Here is a 21350-nt window from a genome sequence, read left to right on the forward strand (position 1 = left end):
TAACAAGACTCTGTTGATTAGGGATTTAAAGGTTAACTAGTTGTCTGCTTAACCGGTAACCATCACCCCTAACAGGTGATGTGTACTGGTTCTGGTTACTTGTTAACTGGTGGGGGCTGGAGCAGTTCTCCACCTGCCATGAGCTGGGGGCTGCTCAAGCCCCATGGAGGGCCTGCTGTGGACAGGGCCAGGCTGGAGCAGCCTCTGCTTGCGGGAGGGGGAGAGGGCACTCCAGCCTGGCTGCGACTGGCATGCAGGCTGCTCCAGTTAACTAGTTAAATGGGATTTTACATCCCTACTGTTGACAGACCCTGTCGCTAAAAGTCAGCTTGCGTGAAAACTCTTGGCATTATTGCAGGCAAAATACTTGCACCCCCTTCTGAGGGGGTTTCACTTTGTCGTCAGTGCTCCTGCCAACAAGGCAGCGTTCATACTTCACTTGCCATGGCAAAAGTTTGTTGTTTTTGAGTTTTTTTTTGTTTTTTAAAAGCAACCAGGAACGACAAAAGTTGTGTTGCTCAAATGCATGTGGAGACATAGCCTCAGTGAGTAGCGTGAAGATATAAAGGACCAAAGGATAAAAGTACTTACCCAAGTTATTGGAAGCACTGAGCAAATTGCTTGCCGGATCACACAATTCAAAGTAATACATGGCCTTCCTCTGCGACTGGGGAGCAGCTGTGGATGAATCTTCGGCAATGCATACAAAAAAAAATCTACCTCTTTTCTAAGGTGCTACGTTCTGCAACACAGAAGTAGAGAAAATCTGAGGTCATATTTGAAGTTACATTTAGGAAAGTAAGTATTAGAAGAACTCTGGCTGCATCAAACATTTATGGCAAAAAGAAAAAAACCCAACAAAAGGAAAGTATTTGCTTTCATTTAATAAGTGGCTGTCTTGGTTTAATGGAATTTAGGAGAGAGGTTTATATATAAACTATCTTTCAATAAATGGACAGAAAATATATGACAATTCTGACAGCAAATTTTATCATTAATACATAGCTTTCTTTGGGTTTCAAAAAAATGACACTGTTAAAAAACAAATTTCCACAAGAGACCTGTTTAGTTATAAATATCACAACTATTTCTAGCTTTAGTAATATATACTGTATATATAAGAATTAGAAATTGACAGCTAAGAAATATTTGTCAGGAAGAGAAAATATGACATATACAGTTGTTCACACATTTAATGCAAGAAGTTATTTTAATACAAATAAAAAAACTTTAAAAAAAATCTTGAAAATCAGGGTATGAGAAATACAAAGAAGAATAAAAAAAGTCAAATATATAAATTTCAATAAGCTCAACATAAGCAGAAAAAGTTACAAATAACCTGGTTTAAACAAGACTTGCCTGTTATGGAAGGCACTATCTTTTTCTGAAATGTATAATCCAAATCTGGTGAACTGTTTTAAAAAAAAAAAAAATCATGTATACCATTTTCCCTTCCCTCACTCAGAGAAAACAGGACTGATTTAATTTCCCTATTGAAGAAATACTGAAACATGAATTTGGATTCAAATAAGGAAAACAAAACTGTTGATAGATCGCACTGTCTTTGTTGCATCCAGGTGACGTGTTTCTTAGTACAGCTTGAACCTCTCTAATCTGGCATCTCTGGTCAAGCAACATCTAATAGCATTTGGTCCTGCATGCTATTAGTTAGTTGGATGTCTGTTTATCATGGGTGTGGCCAAGTTTCCTGCAGCCCCCATAAAGTTTGTTTCCAGCCATGAGTCCCAGCTCTCAATATTCTGTTATTTAGCCCTAAATGTCTTCTAAAAGACCAGCAAGCAAAGGAAGTGCTGGTAATACTGCATATGCATAAAAACCATGCTTACGCTTATCTACTTATTTCCTTGTGCCAATAGTGTTAAATTGTATAACAACGCTAACAACACTTTGTTCTGAAGAGAGCTGATAAGCCTTGGCTAGGCGTTGGCTTATACAGCGCGTATCAGTACAGTCAGACATTAATAAGCAGCACTGCAAGCATTGTTCTGTTTATTCACCTTGGCAAAAAATTTTTAAAAAAAAGAGCGAGTGCGACCTGCTCACTACAATATTGACCTTCTGTGGTTCGACAAGTTCTCTGGTTCGTCACTGGTCAGGGTCCCCAAGGTGCCGGACTAGAGAGGTTCAATCTGTAACACATGTTGTACAGTGCTACTCGAGTCACAATTTTATTCTAAAAGATTTTGTTTTTAAAAACAAATAGTTCATATGGAAATGCCCCAGTGCATGATTTGCTCTATGAAACAGTCCAATTTATAGCGTGCCTTCCAAGTTTCTTTCCTCACACGCTAGAGCCAGGATGGGAAGTATCCCTGCCTGCTCTTTATCAGGAAAATCAGATGCTCACCACAACGTCTTGGTTATGTTATTTCAAGTCCACAGCAATGCATTAAGAACAACATGGACAGTTCTGTAGATGTGGGAACCCATGAAAGGAGTAGTTAGTACACAAATCACATTCCTGCGTATACTAATGAGATGTACAGCATGGACCAAACTGATGCTCTCATTTTGAACACCACAGTTGCACCTCGTTTTTAAGCTGCCATTAAAGATGTTTACTGCACAATCTTTGCTGCAACTACTGGTTATCAGCACATCCTTATCCTATCACGATTAGTGTCTGGGAAATCCTCTGTGAGGAAAACATTATTCCAGAACCTGAAACTAGCTTCTTCCACTGTAGACAAAGTCTCCTGTAACTTCTTCTCAGAGTCCTGAATGACATTCTAAGAATAATCTGTAATACCAGCACCGAATACTTATGTCGTTCTACAATGTATCTGAGTTATAGGCGTTTCCAGTGAAAATACAAAAATAAAAAAGGTTGTTTTGTTTTGTATTAAGACAACAGTGGAAACCTCACTAGAGTTAGAGACTGATCTCCCTATAGAGGAGCTCAGGGAATATCCTTCACTTCAAACAGCAGCGTGTGTCATATTATTTCAGTCTTGATTAGAGACACGTCTATTGCTTCATTGCGTAAGTCAACAGCAGATCCGTTCCTCCAAGACTGCTCGGCAGCTGCCGCCACCTGAATTGTCCAGAGAAACTGCTCTTTGGTGATAACAGGGGGTTCTTTGCCTGTAAAAATAAAAATATGTCACTACAGGCAATGAAGTACAGAGGATAAGACTTTGGACTATGAATGAGGAGTCCTAGATTCTATTCCTAGCTCTGCTACTAACCTACTGTATGCTCTTGAGTAAGTCACTTGACCTACGTTTCCCTTTCCACCCTTTGTTTGGTATAAATTCTCTAGGGCAAGAACTACCTCTTCTTCTCTGCACATATGGTGACTAAGCACAATGGGGCCCCAACCCCAGTTGGATCCTGCAAGTGCTACTGAAAACTTAGCTCACATGAGCACTTGAGTTAAGAGAAGAGAGACCAGAACAGGTAAACGCAGAAACAATTAACTATTGTGAATGTGTTTATAGTAAATAGGGGAGGAAAAACTAATTACTACATGTTTGTTTATAACAAACAAAGCAGACAAGAACACCCAGAAGCTTGCTTTATGCAATCTGTAAAGTGCAAGAAATATAGGCCCTAGGAGCTAGGGATGTAAGCAACTAGCCAAGTAGTCAACTACCTGATAAGCCTAGGCTTAGTCGACTACACGACTAGTAGTCGAGCTTGGGCTTATTGGATAGTCCAGTCACTATTCCACTACTCGCTCCCCCGCCCCCACTGCCTCTGTATCAATGGCAGTAAGGGAGGGGAGCAGGAGCCGGTTCCCCCAGCACCATCTCTGCATGTGGGGGGAGGGCAGGGAGGCAAAGGCACAGCTACTTAGCAACCCCTGTACCTATAACCCCCTACATCTGGGCCTGGCCACTGAGAGCACAGAAATCCTACATGCCTAATGAACAGACTCCTACCAAACTGACCGTCCATTATGGTCAATATCACAGTCATAGTATTTTAAAAATCACAAAAATGATTATGATTTCAGCTATTTAAAATGGAATTTTCATGGTTGTGTCATGTAGGGGCCTTGGCCCAAAAAGAAGTTGGGGGGACTGGTTATAGTGTGAGGGGTGGAGGTTGGGGTACTGCTAGGGTTGCCAGGTATCCAGTTTTGAACTGGACAGTCCAGTATTTGAGCTCTCTGTTCGGGAAACAAATTGAGAAAATATACATGAGAAAATAGAAACGTCTGGTATTTTCTAACTAAGATGTAATGTAGATTGTGATGTAATGTCAAGTGTGTATTTTGTTGAAACCATCTGGCAACCCTAGGTACTGCCACCCTTACTCCTGCACTGTGGCCTCCAGGGCTGGGCCCTCGGTTAGCAGCCCCCAGAGCTGGACAGCAGCAGAGTGAAGGCAGCAGTGCAGAACTAAGGGCGGCATGATACGGCATTACCAGTGGGGTAAGGTCTTCAGAGCTGGACACTCAGCCAACAGCCACCACTCTGCAGCCGCCTCGCTCTGAAGGCAGCGCCTTGCCAGCAGCAGCACAGAAGTAAGGGTACCAACACCTCACCACGACACCCTTATTTCTGTGCTGCTGCCTTCAGAGCCACAGAGCGGCCGCTGCTGGACAGGCACCCAGCTCTGAAGGCAGTGCAGAAGGAAGGGTGGCAATACCGTGCCCTCCTAAAATAACCGTGCAACTCACTTTTGAGTCAGGACCCCCAGTTTGAGACACACTGGTCTTCCCCATGAAATCGGTGTAAAAGCCACCAAATAACAGATCTCATGGGAACAGACTAGATTTCACAGTCTAAGACAAGCTTTTTATGGCCGTGAATTTGGTAGGGCCCCACTAAAAACACAATTCAAGTGATGAGCTAGAGTCAAACTGAGTTTTTTGGATCCCAAAGAACTAGATGAAATGTTCTCCCAGAACTGGACAAGTGTTCTGGACAAACTGAGCAGAATCATCTCGCAGGTAAACCCAACACGTTAACACCCTGAGGTTTTGCAAATCTCTCAAACTATGAATTGCTTCTTCAATGTAAACTCAAATTCCCTCTGCCTCTCCGTATAATTTAAACCAATATTTTTCCTAGCATTATTCAAACAGAACAAAAGGTTTATATCTTAAGGATAGCCAGTGTCCTGTATTAGGACTAACAGAAGTACCCTCCCTCAACCTCAACACAAAATGACTATCTTCCTTATACAGTAAGCTTCCGATAATCCGGCACCTTTAGGACCCAGGAGGTGCCGGATTATCAGATATGCCCGACTATTGGAAGGGGGGGGGACTATGAGGGGTCTGGAGTGGGGTAGGAGGGGATGCCACCCCAGACCCCTCATAGCCCCCCTTTCCAATAGTCTGGCTCTGCCCCAGGCGTCCCTGATTCAGCCGCTGCTGGTCAGTTTCAGCAGCAGCTGAATCAAGGGATGCCTGCAGCAGAGCAGCTGGGGTGCTGCCGGGTTGGTCCCACAGCACCGAGGGGCGGCGCTATGGGACCAACCCGGCAGCACCCCAGCTGCTCTGCCTCAGGTGTCCCCAAGAGCAGCTCGGGTGCTGCCGGGTTGGCCCCGCAGCTCCGAGGGGCAGCGCTATTATGGGACCAACCAGGCAGCAACCCAGCTGTTCTGCTCCCGGCTTCCCCGATTCAGCTGCTGGTCAGTTTCAGCAGCGGCTGAATGGGGGAAGCCTGTCCGGCTGCCCCAGCACTTCCGGGTTCCTGATGGTGCTGGACTATCAGGAGTGCCGGAGCACTGGATGCCGGACTAATGGAGTTTTACTGTATATGGTATTTTGATTCCATCAATCTCTCAGCCTTCTTTTCTCAATCTCCCCTTAGCAAAATGGAAACCTCTCCACAGAGTTCAGATCAAACTTTCTAACCCATGTTTGCATAGGTTTGAACTAGTTTCTTTTTATTCATCTCAACAAAACTCAACCCTAAGTTGTGTTCATCTGTTCAAACAAAACTGAACAATCATTTCTCTCTCTAGAAGATCCTTATGGTGGGGTCATGTTTCCTTACATATCTGCACAGATATGAGCAAACACAGACCAGTGGTTCTCAATACAGACCAGAGATGAATGACAAACCATAGAATTCTTTCTGATGATCTATAGAATAAAACAATCAAGTCTAAGAACCTGGGGGAGAACGAATAAACCACAGAAGGTTCTCGTCTGCATAACAAGAAAGTAATCTGCATAACAAAACAACGTAGAATTCCCTTGCAGTCTCTTTTTATTGTGTTTTCAATTGAATCCATAAGTGTGCTCTGTAAAATTCAAAATGTCTGGAGACTATCCATGAACAATTACAATTCCCACTCTACTACAAGAGAAACAAGACGGTTGGAAGAAGGACATTGCATCTATTTTGCTCAATGCAGTTTGAAAATTTTGAAAGGAAAGAAGCACTTCTGTCCAGGGGAGAGGGAATTCTTGGCCAGGGTGGGGCGGGCGGAGATAATAGATATATTTTAATGATTTCTTCAATTCAGCTGTTTTGGATCCTGCTATTAATAGCAACTTATTTAAAATTTGGCATTTTATACTATACTTATTACATGAACTTGAGAGCTATGAACAGAGGCAGGTAGCAGGAGAACTTCAAAGGGAATTTAGAAGAGGGAGTGTGAGAATCTTCCAGGTTCAGTTATACATGTGATTTCAAAATGGTCAGTGATGGAAGTGTGGTGGTAACCTGCAAGGGATGCGCTATATTTTCTTCCCTGCCTGAACCTAGAAGGGACTTCGTGTGCATGAAGTGCAAGCTGGTGACTGTGCTGAAGGATAAGATTTTTGAACTGGAGGCGGAAGTAGACACATTTGCTGAGAGTAAGGGAAACAGAAGAGTTCCCAGACAGCCAAGTTCAGGCTACTATAAGATGGATGCTAACCGGCTGGATAACCATTCTCAGGGTTTGTCTACAATGGCACCCTCTTTTGAGAGCGGGATACAAATGAAGACATTTGAAATTGCAAATGAAGCCGGGATTGAAATGTTATTTGCATATTCACATTATGGCGCTATTTCGAAGTAACAGATGCTGTTAAGACGCGGTTACTTGGAGAGAAAACCCCTCTCTCGAAATAACTGGTAAACCTCGTTGTATGAGGAATAAGGGTTATTTTGAGAGAAGGGTTCTCTCTTGAAATAACCGCGTCTTAATAATGTCTGTTATTTCAAAATAGCACCATAACACAAATATGCAAATGAAGCATGGGATATTTAAATCCCGACTTCATTTGCAATGTTGAACGTCTTCATTTGCATTCCTCTCTTGAAAGAGGGTGCAAGTGTAGACATACCCTCAGAGAATATCAGAGGGGTAGCCGTGTTAGTTCTGATGAAATGGGTCTTTGCCTACAAAAGCTTATGCTCCAATACATCTGTTAGTCTATAAGGTGCTACAGGACTCCTTGCCCCCTCAAAGAGTAGTTATTAACGGTCCACAATCATGCTGGAAGGGCAGAAGTGAGGTTCTGCAGCGGCCTGTTTTGGGACCGATTCTATTCAATATCTTCATCAACGATTTAGATGATGGCATACAGTGTACGCTTATTAAGTATGCAGATAATACCAACTCGATGGAAATTCCATTGACTACTGGATTAGCTGATTAATCGAAACTTAACATCCTTACTTGAGATATCGCTCTAAGTTTGCACAGGCTTCTGAAGTTGATGGGAAAGGATCCCAGAATGCCACTAATGCCTCTGTTGCAGGATATCTTGCAAACAGTAGATGACTTCAGGGAACTTGGAAGCTTGCTAAAAGAAAAAAAACTGTCCAAGTTATCTTCTTTGTCTTCCTTCTTGCCCACAAGCAAAGACAGGCAGAAGATTCAGGAAGTGAATTGCTAGCTAAATTAGTGGTATAGCATACTTCTGTGAGGTAAAGGAGCTGTATAATTTGGATGGCCTTCACCTCAGCAGAAGGAGATTAATTTTCTCAGGGATGGGCTGGCTAGAGTGGTCAAGGACTTTAAACTAATAAACAGTGAGATAAAAAGAAAGAAGATGTGTGTGCTCAGCTCAAAACGGAGATGTTGAGAACAAAAGAACAGAAAGAGAAGAAATTCTTTAGCTGCCTACCTACCAGTGCTAGGAGCTAGGTAACCAACTTGCATCCAAGAGTTTTCAAAGAACTTACTGAGGAGCTCACTGGACTGTTAATGTTGTTCTTCAGTACATCTTACAGAAATGAGGAAGTTCCATAAGACTAGAAGAAAGCTAATGTGGTGCCAAATTTTAAAATGGGTAAACAGGATGACCCAGGTAATTATAGGCCTGTCAGCCTGACAATGATCCTAGGCAAAATAATGGAGCAGCTGAAAAAGTACTTAATAAAGAATTCAAGGAGGACAATGTAATTAATACTAATGGCAATGCTGCTTTAAACTACCACCAAACCTCCAACAAGTTAAACACAAAGCATTAAATATTGAAAATCTATTCTCCTTTTTCACACCTGACACTTTAAGGCTAATTTCTGTCTTTAGATATACATATCACATAGTGGGACAGAACTAGACCCATTTATTGTGTTCCCACCCCAGCAATGTCAATGAGCATTTTATTTGGCTGCCACAAAATTTATTTTAAATTTGACCAAATATATTTCACTGTTATTTCATAAGGTTTTGCTTTTCAAACTACTGACACTAGTTGGCGCTTAGAGTTCATATAAACACCAGTTTCTAATTCTCTCCCCAGTTCCAAGAATAAACAAACTCCAAATTGGCATTGCTTTTGGAGCAATTTTCATGGCTATTATTTGTGAAAAGCAAATACGAAGATGAAATTATGATTAGTCTTACAAATTAATGGACATGAGATGCATTTGCCATTTTTTCTAACCTTTGAGGGTTCTAAGAAAGTGTCTAAAAAGTTCTCTGTATGCTTCTTTGTACCGATCAGCCTGGGTTTGTGAATATATGGATACAGATGTTCCATGCTCTGTAATTCCCAAGGGATTCTGATTATCTACCCGTAATGATCCTTGAGAACCATGAACCTAGGAGAAAGAAGGAACAAAAGAATTCATATAAAAGTGTATTAAAGATCCTTAAGTTAACATGCTTTTGGCCTTAAAAAACAATCTATAAACCATGGACTTGAGGCACTTGAGGGGTAACTCTATGCTCAGATAGAATTACTTGCTAGTACGGTGTGTGCTTGTGTCCTCTGGAATGACTGAGCAGGCACAGTATAGCCACACTCCCTCTGTTATGAAACAAGCTGCTCTTACTTTAAGGCTTAAACATTCCCCCCCCCCCTGACCAGCTTAGAGAACTTTACATTTTTGCCACTCTAACATGAACTCAGGCATTTACAGAAAAGATTTGCCCTAGGGGATGTGAAAATTTAACCAGTTAACCAGTAAGGATCACCTGGTTCTGGTTAACTCATGCAGGCTGAAGCAGCTTCACACCTACTGCAGGGCAGGGGTTGTTCTGGCCAGGCAGGTTAACCAATTAAACAGGATTTTATACACAGCTTCTTCCCAGGCTCCACTAGAGATACATGTAGTCACCTCTCCCACCCCGGGAGCTTTTATAGCTGTGAGACTGATTTACCTCTTGCCTTGCTGTGCCCACAATATGGGGGGAATAAAAGGATAGGTTGTCTACAATGTAGAAGCCTCAAGGCACCTGAAACCATATATCAGGGCCAATTCTGCTTGTGTGTGACCATGTGAAGCTCATGGTAACTCCAAAAAGTGAACGTGTGTAAAATGTGACTAACAAAACAGAAGATTTATTTTAAATTGAGATCATGACAATCAATTGTTCCATCTTGTAGCCTACTAAATTATATCTGTTCTATTTTAGCCTACTAAATGATAGCGGTCCTATTTTTTTTAATGTAGATTTGAATAGGCTGGCAATGCAAGGTATCTGCACAATTAATTTTCTGTGTGATTGTTTATAGCAGAAATGTGGTAGTTAGTATAGTTAAAAAATTGATGTTTTTCTTGTTATTTTCCATAAAATGTGTGAGGCAAGAGTTTTGTGGTTGGTGCAATAGGCTATTTTTTAAATTCTGCTCTGAATTTGCAAGAAAAATCTGCTAAGTTGGTGATGACTGCCATTCCAAACTTCCTACATAAAGAGGCAACAAATGTCCGAGTCAAAACTGCAAGTTCCCGCCTTTTCTTAGCAGTTCTGGGATGCCACCCAAGAAAGTGTCCGTCATACCTGATGCATATTCATGAGTTCCCCCAGTATTTTCTCCAATTAGAGGTGGTACCCTCAGAAATCTTAGGGTATCAAGCCCAACTGTGGACAAGGGGTTGAACATCCGGAACATTTTGTTGCCAAAAGGGGTATTTAGGCCTAGGGATTTGTGAGATCAGGGCTGCTGCCTCAGCCATTGCTGACAGAGCCCACTTCTGAGTGTTTTTATCTTTCAGGTCAGAAACCAAATACTTATATCTATTCTACTTTTTTATTGCTTTCTTGCTTCTTTAATTTTGCTTAAGCTTGCTTTTAGGAATTTCACTACCACCTACTCCAAAGCCTTCCAGACGAAGGAAGGCTGGTCCTTCCCCGCCCAGCCTTGGGGGTATTAAGATCTTGTGGGTAGGAAAAATTGTTAAATGATTCTTTGTATACTTAGATAAGTTTTAATTTGATTGTGCTAATGACATCTGGGGAAGGAATCCAGGTAATCTGTGTTCTTGTTGCCATATTCATTGTGGTTATAGAATCATAGAATAATAGGACTGGAAGGGACCTCGAGAGGCAGGACCAAGCTCCGTCTACACCATCCCTGACAGATGTCTATCTAAACTGTTCTTAAATATCTCCAGAGAGGGAGATTCCACCACCTCCCTTGGCAATTTATTCCAATATTTGACCACCCTGACAGTTAGGAATTTTTTCCTAATGTCCAATCTAAACCTCCCCTGCTGCACTTTAAGCCCATTACTCCTTGTCCTGTCCTCAGAAACCAAGAGGAACAAATTTTCGCCTTCCTCCTTGTGACACCCTTTTAGATATTTGAAAACCGCTATCATGTCCCCCCTTAATCTTCTTTTTTCCAAACTAAACAAGCCCAGTTCATGAAGCCTGGCTTCATAGGTCATGTTCTCTAGACCTTTAATCATTCTTGTCGCTCTTCTCTGTACCCTTTCCAATTTCTCCACATCTTTCTTGAAATGTGGCGCCCAGAACTGGACACAGTATCATCGTCTTCCCTTCAGCAGTAAAGTTGTTTTCTATTTCATTTCCCAAGTTAAGGTGTGGTTGCTGTCGATTGCTTGCTGGCCCTCACGAGGGGGAAATCTATGGTTCCACCACATTGTAACCTGGGATAGGGAGGACGAACTTAAGAATTTCTGGTCAGACTGGCGAGCCTTACCCATCCAAATTTTACAAGAGCTTCTTCCCAGGCTACAATCTACTGCAGTAGTAGTATTCTGCGTAATAAGCGTACATCCACAGTATGGACAGACTTATCTGAAAACAAACCCACCTCTAGTCTCTGATCACAGCTTTTAGTACAGTGCTGACTGATGTCCAAAGTAACAATTGCGCCACTAGGAAATTTCATGCTGACTGCTACAGTGTCTGCATCCTTCAAGTAGGCCATATCTGAGTGACAAGAGAGGCACTAACTCAGGCTAGGAAATTAAGCAAACCAGCAAGGCTCTTGTACACAACACTGTTCTTATTTTTTAAGAGGCATTATGGAAAAGAACATCTTTAAACAGTAACTTAGCAAGCAAAGTCAATATTGAACATGCTGATGGCCACAACACTAATCACACTACATTCCTCCACACCATTCGTCAGAGCCCCTAAACTCTGGAGACGCTTCTACTTGAATTACCGGGGTTGAACACTCCAGGACAAACAGCACGGCCTCTCTGAGAGAGAACCTTTTGCCTTTGAAACATACTTGCTTTTGTGATCGTAAGAGAGGGAACATCAGGTAGCCTTTAGGATTCAATACAAGGCACACGTGTTCTATTACACGATCACATATTGGTTTGGTTCCTGGCAATTCAATGCCCTACTATACATTAAGATGATCTATAGTGAAGTGCAGTAATGGCAGCCCATTGCTGGCAGCAGCCAAATTACTTTAAAATCATTAGACTTTGATTAATAGTTTAACAGACTAATGTAAACCAGGTCCATAAAGAGGTCTGCGGTTTTAAAAGGGAAAATATCAACTTTATCTAGAACAGGTTTAACCAAAGAACTGAAAAAATATTAAAAAAAAAAAAAAAAAAACTTTGAAACCCCAGAATCCTTTATAAATCACCAACTTTCGCAGTATCTGGAATTACTAATATTCCTACTATAATAGTTTTGCAGCACTGAGAACTGCACAGAATTCAGTGAAATGTTTTAAATGTTTGCAAATTATCACATCTTTCTAGAAATTGTTCTGTAGGTCAACTGTCAAACAGTTCCATAAGAGAACAGCTCTATGAGTTGCCACTTAATGTATTTTCAAATTTCTGGCACTGAAATAAGCAATGACTTGGAAACTGACAAAACATCCAATAGAATATAATCAATTAATGTCGTTTTACCTGCACAGAATGCATGTCCCAGTGAAAATATCGTATCTGGTGCACTCTCCCCCAGCAGTAAACTGATAATATCAATATCATGTACAGCAGCATGATAAAAAATCCCACCTGGAAGTAAGAGGGGAAAAATAGGCACTATCAGATTGAGCATTTAACTCCTGGAAAACCTATGAGCAAACCTAGATATCTATACTACATGCAGACCAATGTAAGAGCCCCAGAAATATTATACTCCATCAGAAATCAACATTAGGATCCAAGGGAATATTCCCTGCCATAAAGAACAGAATAACGTATTTTATGACAGACACACACACGACAAGATGAATTGCTCTCTCTTCGCAGAACCAATCCCTTCTTCTAAAAGAAAACGACTCAGTACCTGACTTTTTTAGGAAGCTAAGAGATGCTGCTGGATATATGCTGCTCACTGTCGATATCCGATGAATCCTCCCTAGTGCCTGGCTGTCACGGACTTTTTTATACAGGAACTGCAGGGCCGGATCAAAACGCCTACAGAGAGACAGCCAATGTGGAACAGTGAGTGTTCAGTACACCCGAAGGATGTTAAATTGTGTTTAATCAGCTAATCAAGTAATAGATGGAATTTCCACCGAGTACTTGATTAGTTGACAAGGGAGGAAACTGAAAAGCTGCAGCAGCCTGGGAGCTAACCCCACTGCGGCTCTGCCTTTTAAATGTAATAAGAGCCACCCGGTTCTTACTACATTTAAAAGGCAGACATGCAGCATCTGGGACCAGATGCAAGCTGGGACAGCTGAGACCCAGCTCATGCCCAGACCTCCACTGTACCTTTGCCTCCGCTGCCCCTTCTCCTGCAGACACAGTGCTATGGGGAACTAGCTTTTAAGCTGGCTCTCCCAGCACTGGCTCCTACTCCCCTCCCCTCGCTACCTCTGATAGAGGCATCAAGGGGGAGGGGAGAAGTAACTAGTCAAGTAGTGACAAGACTACCCAGTAAACCTAGGCTTATTGGGTAGTCAACTACTCAACGAGTCGCTTACATCCCTAGTACAGACCAGGTGACCTACACCATTGACATAGTCAGGTGTTTGATGGTGGCAGAAAAGAGTCTGGACTTGAGACAACCTCCAACTTAGATGAGGGTCAAAATCCAATTTTTCTGATGAGGTCAATTGTTTTTAAGTTGGCTCCCCATGCATGCCTGCTCCCATGAAGCTGCCTGCTCCCCATGAGCACCAGTCCCCACGGAGCCACCTGCCCCCCGTGCTGCTGCCTCTGATAGAGAGGCAGCAACGTGCAAGAAAAGAGGCAGCAGGAGAGAGCCGGTACATGTGGGAGGCCAGCTTAAAAGCCAACTCCCTGCAAACCCCAACTCTTGCCTGCCCCACTGCGCGTAGACGTGTAACAACTGCAAATTTCAGCTGTTGCACATTTTACCAGCCCTTATGTATAGAGGTAAATTTCACTAAATTTCAGTAATGACATCAGTAGTAGTTCAGAAAGAGTGTCCATTAAATACATTCTTTACAAATAACATTACCACTTTAGAACCTAGTCTATTTTTTACATCCTATAACTATGTATGGTCCATAGAAGAAGGGTTAGCATATTTCAGTCAGGACACAGCTAGCATGTCAGTAACAAATATCAAAGAATCAAAATAAAGGTAAGTTTCCAAAATATATAAAATCTCTATGTGGCGATACTTTGAAAAACAGAACCTATTTACTACCTCTTTTTTCTATTGTTGCAAGAGAATTGTCATTATTCAACAAAACAAACAAATAAGGTCTGCAAATTCTGACTGTTTGAAAGAAAACAAGAGCAATGAACATAAGCAGAAATTGTCTACAAGGTGGAATTGTACTTTGTACAAGGCTTAATGTTGTAGGGTTTTTTTTTTTTTTTAACTAGACTTGACATTTATGGAAAGCATTTAGTTTTGCAACTGAGAGCAGGAAAATGCAGATCTCAAATCATCTGACTCTTACCAAAACCACATGGCTGCTGAATCAGATGACTGTATGCACACACACAAAACATATAAACTTCCCACTTCGTTTTTTTCTGAAATCCCAGACCAACAAAACTGATCCCTAGCATTACTCTATAATTCTAACTACCAGTATGTTTTATCACCTCCAAAAAAGGTCTGGAATAAAATTTTCAGGAATACCTTTCTCACTTAGACATCTAAGTACACGCTTAGCTATATTTGAAAATCTTAATTTAGGTATCTGTCATGCAAATTCTGTGAGCACCCAATCTAGTGTAAATGAATAAATTACACTGTAATTAAATGCCAATTATGAAAATATTTGACACTTATCTCTATGAAGTGTGGACAAAGAATTTTGAAGTAGCAAGTCCACTAAGCTTTCTGTTTAGCAACTTTCTAAGCAAAATTTCTCTAAAACAAGAGGGATGTAGCTAGTAAAATGTATGAAAGTTTCATCATATGTAAACATTACATGTATGCATCTTTATAACAACATGTTGAAAACATAAAAATGTTAGTCTCTTACTTGTAGAATCCACAGACCAATGGTCTTCCACATCGGTCAGCTTCATCAAAACAGGCCTCTGCTGTCTGCCTATCTAAACCAGGTAGCTTCTCACAAAGCACGCCTTTCCCTATGTAAATGTTATAGAATACAAAATTGAGAGCAGGGCAAAATCCACATTGAATATTATATATTCTGCAGTTTTCTATACAAGTCAATACATTCCAGAGGCAAGGTTTCAGAAAACTGAAAAAAAGAGTTTGTGTTGCATGATTTTCTATACCTACAGCTACAGTTTACTACAGGTTGAACCTCTCTAATTCAGCACCCTCGGGACTTGACCATTGCCTTACAAGAGAATTTGCCAAACCAGCAGCATTACCAACCCTTCCACTGCTTACTGGGTGCTTAGAAGTCATTTTGAGGTAAATTAGAGCTAAAGAACAGCACAGAGCTCAGAGTCAGGACTGGTGGCTGTAAACAAATTTTATGGGACCACAGGAAACCTGGCAACACCCAGGATAAATGGACATATGGCTCACTAAAATCATGCTGGACCACAGATGTTGCCAGACCAGAGTGTGCTGGACTAGAGGTTCAACCTGCATTTGCAGACCTCAAGAAGTGATTGTTTCTAGAGATAATGAAACACTGATCTTCTTTGCCTCTCATATTCCTAGCTGTGTCTCTGAACACACATTTCAGTTATCTGTCGTCAGAACAACAGTGTACAAACTCTATTGACATCACAAGTCACTAGGGTTAATGTCTTCAGTGGACTAAGTTCTCCCTAATTATGTAATTAGGCGTACAGTGTATTCCTCAAGGGAAGCTGCAAGGTATAAAGATGCAGGCTGCAAGTGATTCTAAATCACTGGAGAGGAATAATAATCCCTGAGATAAATGCTGATGGGAGGGCCTTATTGAATTAAGAACACCTTAATTTGTAATTCCTTAAGTCAGTCCTGTTCAGAGTATTAACACGGATACATCATCACTCACTATGAAGCTCAATTTGTGTTTAGAGTTCTACAGTTTATAGACCACCAGAGGAAAGTATTTCCACTGATAAAAATGTGCAGAAAGATAAGAGAGGCAACCTGATCTAGTGCACTGGTGCTCAAAATATGGTCTATGGGCGGATGGTCTGTGGTCTAACCCTATTTGTCAACTGAGCAACTGCTGTAGTCCTCAGAGAGCTGGCCTATTACATGGTGCTGGCTCTCTTCTACATTTACAGTTGATTAAATGCATTCATACTTTTCTAATGCTCTGATATTTAGCAAGTTTAAAACATTCAAAAGGAAGTTTTTCTTCATGCAGCGTACAGTCACCTGTGGAACTCCTTGCCATAGGGTGTTGTAAAGACCATGACTAACTGGGTTAAAAAAGCACTAGATAAATACATGGAGGTTAGGTCCATCTGTGGCTATTAGCCAAGATGGGTAGGAATGGTGTCCCTAGCCTCTATTTGTCAGAGGCTAGAAATGGATAACAGGAGAGGGATCACGTGATGACTCCCTGTTCTGTTCATTTCCTCTGGGATATCTGACACTTGTCTTCCAACAGTGGCCAGGCACTGAGCTAGATGGACTTTTGGTCTGACCCAGTCTGGCTGCTCTTATGTTCTCTTCCACACATGCACATGCTGTACTTGCCACAACTCAGCCATGAGACAGCAAATGAGAGCAGAGGGGACTACAAGATAAACACCCTACTAAAGTGGGTTGATACAATAGCGCATGGGCATAGGGCCGAAATTGACAATCCCAGCTCTGACACAGATTTCCCTAACAAAGTGATCATAAATGCAATATTTTGTTGGGGCAGATGTTCTTCAATTGTCGTAGGTAAAACGCAAACAAGGACTTCATTCTTGGAACAACTTTCATTTAAACAAGCATTCAAAACAAATATATGGCTGACCTTTGGCTGGAGAAATATAGGAAAGCAGGAAGATGGGCAGTTTGGCCTGTCCTTAGTGTTACAATTATTAAAAAAAAAAAAAACAGACAATTTAGTACTTTAACTGGGCCTAATCCTGCTTCCATGAGGTCAGCAGCAGTTTTGTCAGTGTCTTCGGGGGTACAAGATCGAGACCCTAGCTAGCACTGTATATCCTGTGTTAAATCTTCAATAAGGAGAAATTTCAAAATTAGGTTCTCAGTTTTTGAGTTCACTCTCTGTCTATCCAAATGGTGTTTCCTCTGAAGCAAACAGTGGTTGACATGTTATACAATAATAGAGAATTTGCTGCAGATCTGCTTCAATTGCCCTTACCCGCTCGTAATGCATCTATCACGATTTCAGATGCTGCTTCAGGTGGCGAACAGACAATGGCTCCAGAAACACTGCAGAAATTAAGAGAATAATATGTAGATGGAAACAAAAGCTTCTGCTATAGTCAAATTTAAGGAAAGAAAAAAAGATTCTTGAATGTTACAAAATTCCTCACATCGGGAAGAGGATGTAACCAGTAACTCCCAGGAGACAGTTACATTATAAGCAGGGAAATTCATTGTTTTAAGAACAGCAAGGACAAACTCTGTGGCAATAGTACCAGGAAGAGATTGGGTTACTACATTCAGTAGAGTTTCTAGATAGAACGCAACTTAATTCCTGGTCCACAGCCTCATTAGATTCTTTTTAAGTGGTGTAGACCAGGTATTCACATAAATAACATATTTAAAAAGTTATTTATGAACACAGGTAAACTGCATTTTTTTAATCTTAAGACATTAATAGAAAAACCTTTCAGAATGGTTTCTTTCAAAAATCTTTTTGAACTCTCTAAGTTACCAAAACATACAGGGAAAGGCTTTAAAAAAAACCCCAAAAGATATAAAAAAATTACAAAAAAATGTACAAGTACAATTTAACACATTTTTACCTTTGGATTTCTATTGTAAACTAACATCTTTCGGGGCACTGTTCCTTTTGAAGATTTGTGTGAAATCTGAAATACTGCCTTCATTTGAAAGTTGACAGGAACACTAGTTAGCCAACCTGTTTTTATTATTGTAATCTAAATCAGCATTCCAGAATATTTATGAAAGAGCTCTAAACACAGCATACTATTCCACATTTACACATGCACCTCCACTGAAATACGCCTATCACGCTGCAATGGAAAAGTGGCTGCCAGCAGGGAAACTAACAGACAAGTTACACAAGTAAGGGAATTTGCCCAAAGACATCAGCCTTTACAAAAGTGTACATGGAGACCAGACAGATTGTTTGCTCATAAGGCTACATCCAGAAGCCCCATATACAGAAGTTAAATTAAACGTCCTAGCGAGGTCCTAGATTACATGCAATCCTTGGTATTTCTAATAAACAGAAAAGTAATTCAACTTGATTTATAGCTGCCACCAGCTGTTGAAAGGAATACAGCACTCCAGTTTTAGAATATTGAGGGTTGTAAGTTAGACAAGCAGGATTTCCCCAGCAGTGTCCTAGCTCTAGTAACATTTTCTAAAGACAGAGTAAGAAAGGTAATCGATGGTGTTACTTATCCTTTAAAGCCTTAAGTTACTTAATAAAGAAATCTGCATGAAAGTTATTGGTGGACTGTACCGTTGATCATTGAGCACTATGTCAGCATCCTGCTGTCGCAGCACCCTGGTGTTGGCCAGGAATTCTGTACTGAAGGCACGTTCCACATCTGGTAGCTGATCCTCCACAATGTAAAGCAAACAGCAGCCATTTTCTTCCATTAAACTTTGAAACAGTGCTTTGTTACCAAGCCCCACACCAAAGAGGGCAAGACCAATATTGCTTCCTGATATTCCAGTATTACTGTACCGTCCCACGGACCCTCCAGAAGCCACACTGTTGGATGCTTCAGAAATAACAAGTCTTTGGGTGTTTTGTTTTGAAGGAACAGGTGCATTTCTCATTTGGAGGGTCGCGAATGCCAAAGGGTGACTGGTGGAGGTAGAGGGTGTTTGGTCTTCTCTGGTAGACATGACACTGGTGGTTGAGCTGATGGCACTGGGGTGAACAGGGATCAAGGACTTGTGGTATGAAGGTGGAGATGGTACCATGCTATAGCTGGTGCCACTGCTGGTGATACAGGGATTGGTTGAGAGAATAAATGAAGGCTGAGAAAGCAGGGAAGGAGCATCCAGTTGCATGGAAAGGCCGGTACCAAGTTCTGAACCTGCAGATCTAGATAAAAGGGGGACATATAAATTTTAAGGAGCCCTCTTAATTCAGGATTATTCCAATACAAAGATTTTATTCCAACAAGAAAAAAACCCAGGAAGTTTTACTGAGCTTGAAATATCTCTAGGTGTGTGATCATAAATGTATTCAAGTTTCATTCCATCATTTGACTGAAAGGCTATTTATGAACTAAATTTAGTTACCGATACAAAAAGAATATAGTATCACCCAACTCCTTAACAAAAGATTTAATAGTAGGTTCCTCATATTGAACTATTACACAGACTTTCACAAAAGATACACAGTGCACTTACATGCTATGAAGTAATCTATATCACTATTTAAGTAATTATCAAAATAAATCAAGTTCATTCTAAGGACTTACACTAGTTTTGTTTTTTTACTTTCTTCTTGATCCTCAAAATTCAGAAATTTGCAATGTTTTCCAATCAGTACAGATTAGCAAACTGTATTTTAAATAAACACAGGCAACATATTGAAATGCATCTTAAAATGCATATTGCCAACACTGAAAAAAAATTCACTGGTACTACACTACTTTGAATTAACAGAGGTCCTTAAATAAAAAGATTACATGTAATGTATTTTATACTATTCTGCTTTGATAATAAAAATCAATGAAGTCCTTTCCACTTCCAAGTTCTTAGTACTACAATATCTGAGTTTCAAAGACCACAAAGGAATGTTTAACAAACAATTATTTTCTTAGTGGTAAAAAATATTTCCGTAGGGCTCAGGTTTTATAAAACCCAAGGGATTCTTTTTATTTGTCTTTTGTTGTTTCTGTTTTAAACAAATTATGCCAAACTGAAAGGAGCAAATAAAAAGATACCACTATGCTCTCACTTTCCAGAAATCTGACACAGTATCATGCAGGAAAGTTGTGTAAATGGCAGGAAGGCCTCAGAGGAAGTTTTAGCACCAGTAAAGGGAGTGGGGTGGGGGTGAAGCATATGCCAGCTGTTTATTATGGATAACCCTTTCCTGCTTTCACAGGAAGAAAGCAGCAAGCTGAAATAAAAGTAGCAGGAGAAACAACCCCCCCTCCCCCCAAATCAGTGCACATGGTTATTTGAACCAGAGAATACATCAAATCCTGTGAGGAAAGGGCAGGATCCTTGCTGGCCCTGCTAAGCGGCACCTCCAGGGAGGGGAGGGTGTCCCGAGGGGAAAGCCGCGATCAGGGAGCAAGCAGCGCTGACGCCCAGGCGGTGTCCCCCCCGTGAGCTGTGGGCTTGCGGCGGCTCAGGAGCCACCCCCGAGCCGCCCAGCGGAGGAGCTCCGCGCCCGCCGCGGGGGGTTGCGTTTCCGCGAGTGGTGTCCATCTGCCACTGGCCCGGGCACAGCCCGCACCCCGCTCGTGGATGGGGGGGGTGGGGGGGTCCCCGGGCGCAGGTCCCAGCCCGCTCGCAGATGGGGGGGGGGGTCCCCGGGCGCAGGTCCCAGCCCGCTCGCGGCCGGGGGGGTGGGGGGGTCCCCGGGGGCAGGTCCCAGCCCGCGGGGGTCCCGGCGCTCACAGGAGGAGCGGCGCGCGCAGGCCGTGCTGCTTGACCAGGCGGCGGTTGCGGTAGTGGCGGCCGGACGAGAGGTGCTCCAGGATGCGGTCCCGCCGCACGCGCATGGGCAGCTCGCAGGACTTGCAGTAGAGCGTCTCCACCACCGCGCTCTCGCCGGCCGCGCCGCGCTCCGCCAGGTGCCGCTTGACGCCCAGGTCGCTGAACTCGGCCGCGTAGTCGTGCAGCGTCTTCTTCTTGCGGCCCATGGCGCGGGGCCCGCCGCTCATGCCCGGCCCGCGGCCCCCGCGCTCCCCCTCGCGGGCGGGCCTGTCCCAGGGCGCGGGGCGGCAGGAGGCGCCTCAGGGCCGCTCCCCTGCCCATTCCCCGGGGCCGCGTCCCCCGCTCCGCTCGCGCCCGGCGACCCCGGAACCGGAAGCCCCGGCCTGACCTCGGAGCCTGGAGGCCGGCGGGGGGGGGGGAGGGATTCCCCGCCCCGCGCTCCCTAGCGACGCCTCGCGGCAGGGGCGGGGCCGAAAGAGCGAGGCCCCGCCCCCTCAGCCCGTGGGTGGCGGGGCACCTCCCGGGGATCCTCGCGGCACCGCGCCCCCGCCCCCCTTCCCAGTACGTCTCCCGCCACCTCCCTCAGGCATGGCCCCTCCCCCACACCGCGCCCCCAC

General features: G+C 42.7%; 1 protein-coding gene across 4 annotated transcripts; it reads right to left on the reverse strand.

Moving 5' to 3' along the window:
- Window positions 1-1422: 1422 nt before the first annotated feature.
- On the reverse strand, window positions 1423-21219 carry LOC102458129 (myo-inositol 2-dehydrogenase-like). 4 transcript variants are annotated; one of them, XR_012897368.1, is made up of 10 exons: window positions 20695-21148; window positions 18566-19159; window positions 17270-17340; window positions 15011-15119; window positions 12883-13013; window positions 12501-12608; window positions 11432-11550; window positions 8813-8969; window positions 7597-7723; window positions 2975-3105 (listed from the first exon to the last, which is right to left on the reverse strand). XR_012897368.1 is itself a non-coding variant. In XM_075906812.1 (9 exons), exons 1-9 carry the CDS (start codon window positions 20958-20960, stop codon window positions 2957-2959), a joined length of 1704 nt encoding a protein of 567 aa, XP_075762927.1. In that variant the 5' UTR covers window positions 20961-21141; the 3' UTR covers window positions 1423-2956. The 4 variants fall into 4 exon arrangements, 3 of the variants coding, with proteins under 3 accessions (XP_075762927.1, XP_006124753.2, XP_075762929.1); XM_075906812.1 differs by lacking the exon at window positions 7597-7723 and having other exon boundaries at window positions 1423-3105; window positions 20695-21141; XM_006124691.4 differs by lacking the exons at window positions 7597-7723; window positions 20695-21148 and adding an exon at window positions 19542-19637 and having other exon boundaries at window positions 1423-3105.
- Between the last annotated feature and the right edge of the window lie 131 nt (window positions 21220-21350).

The sequence above is a fragment of the Pelodiscus sinensis genome, chromosome 23 (assembly GCF_049634645.1).
Source record: "Pelodiscus sinensis isolate JC-2024 chromosome 23, ASM4963464v1, whole genome shotgun sequence".
NCBI lineage: Eukaryota > Metazoa > Chordata > Testudines > Trionychidae > Pelodiscus > Pelodiscus sinensis.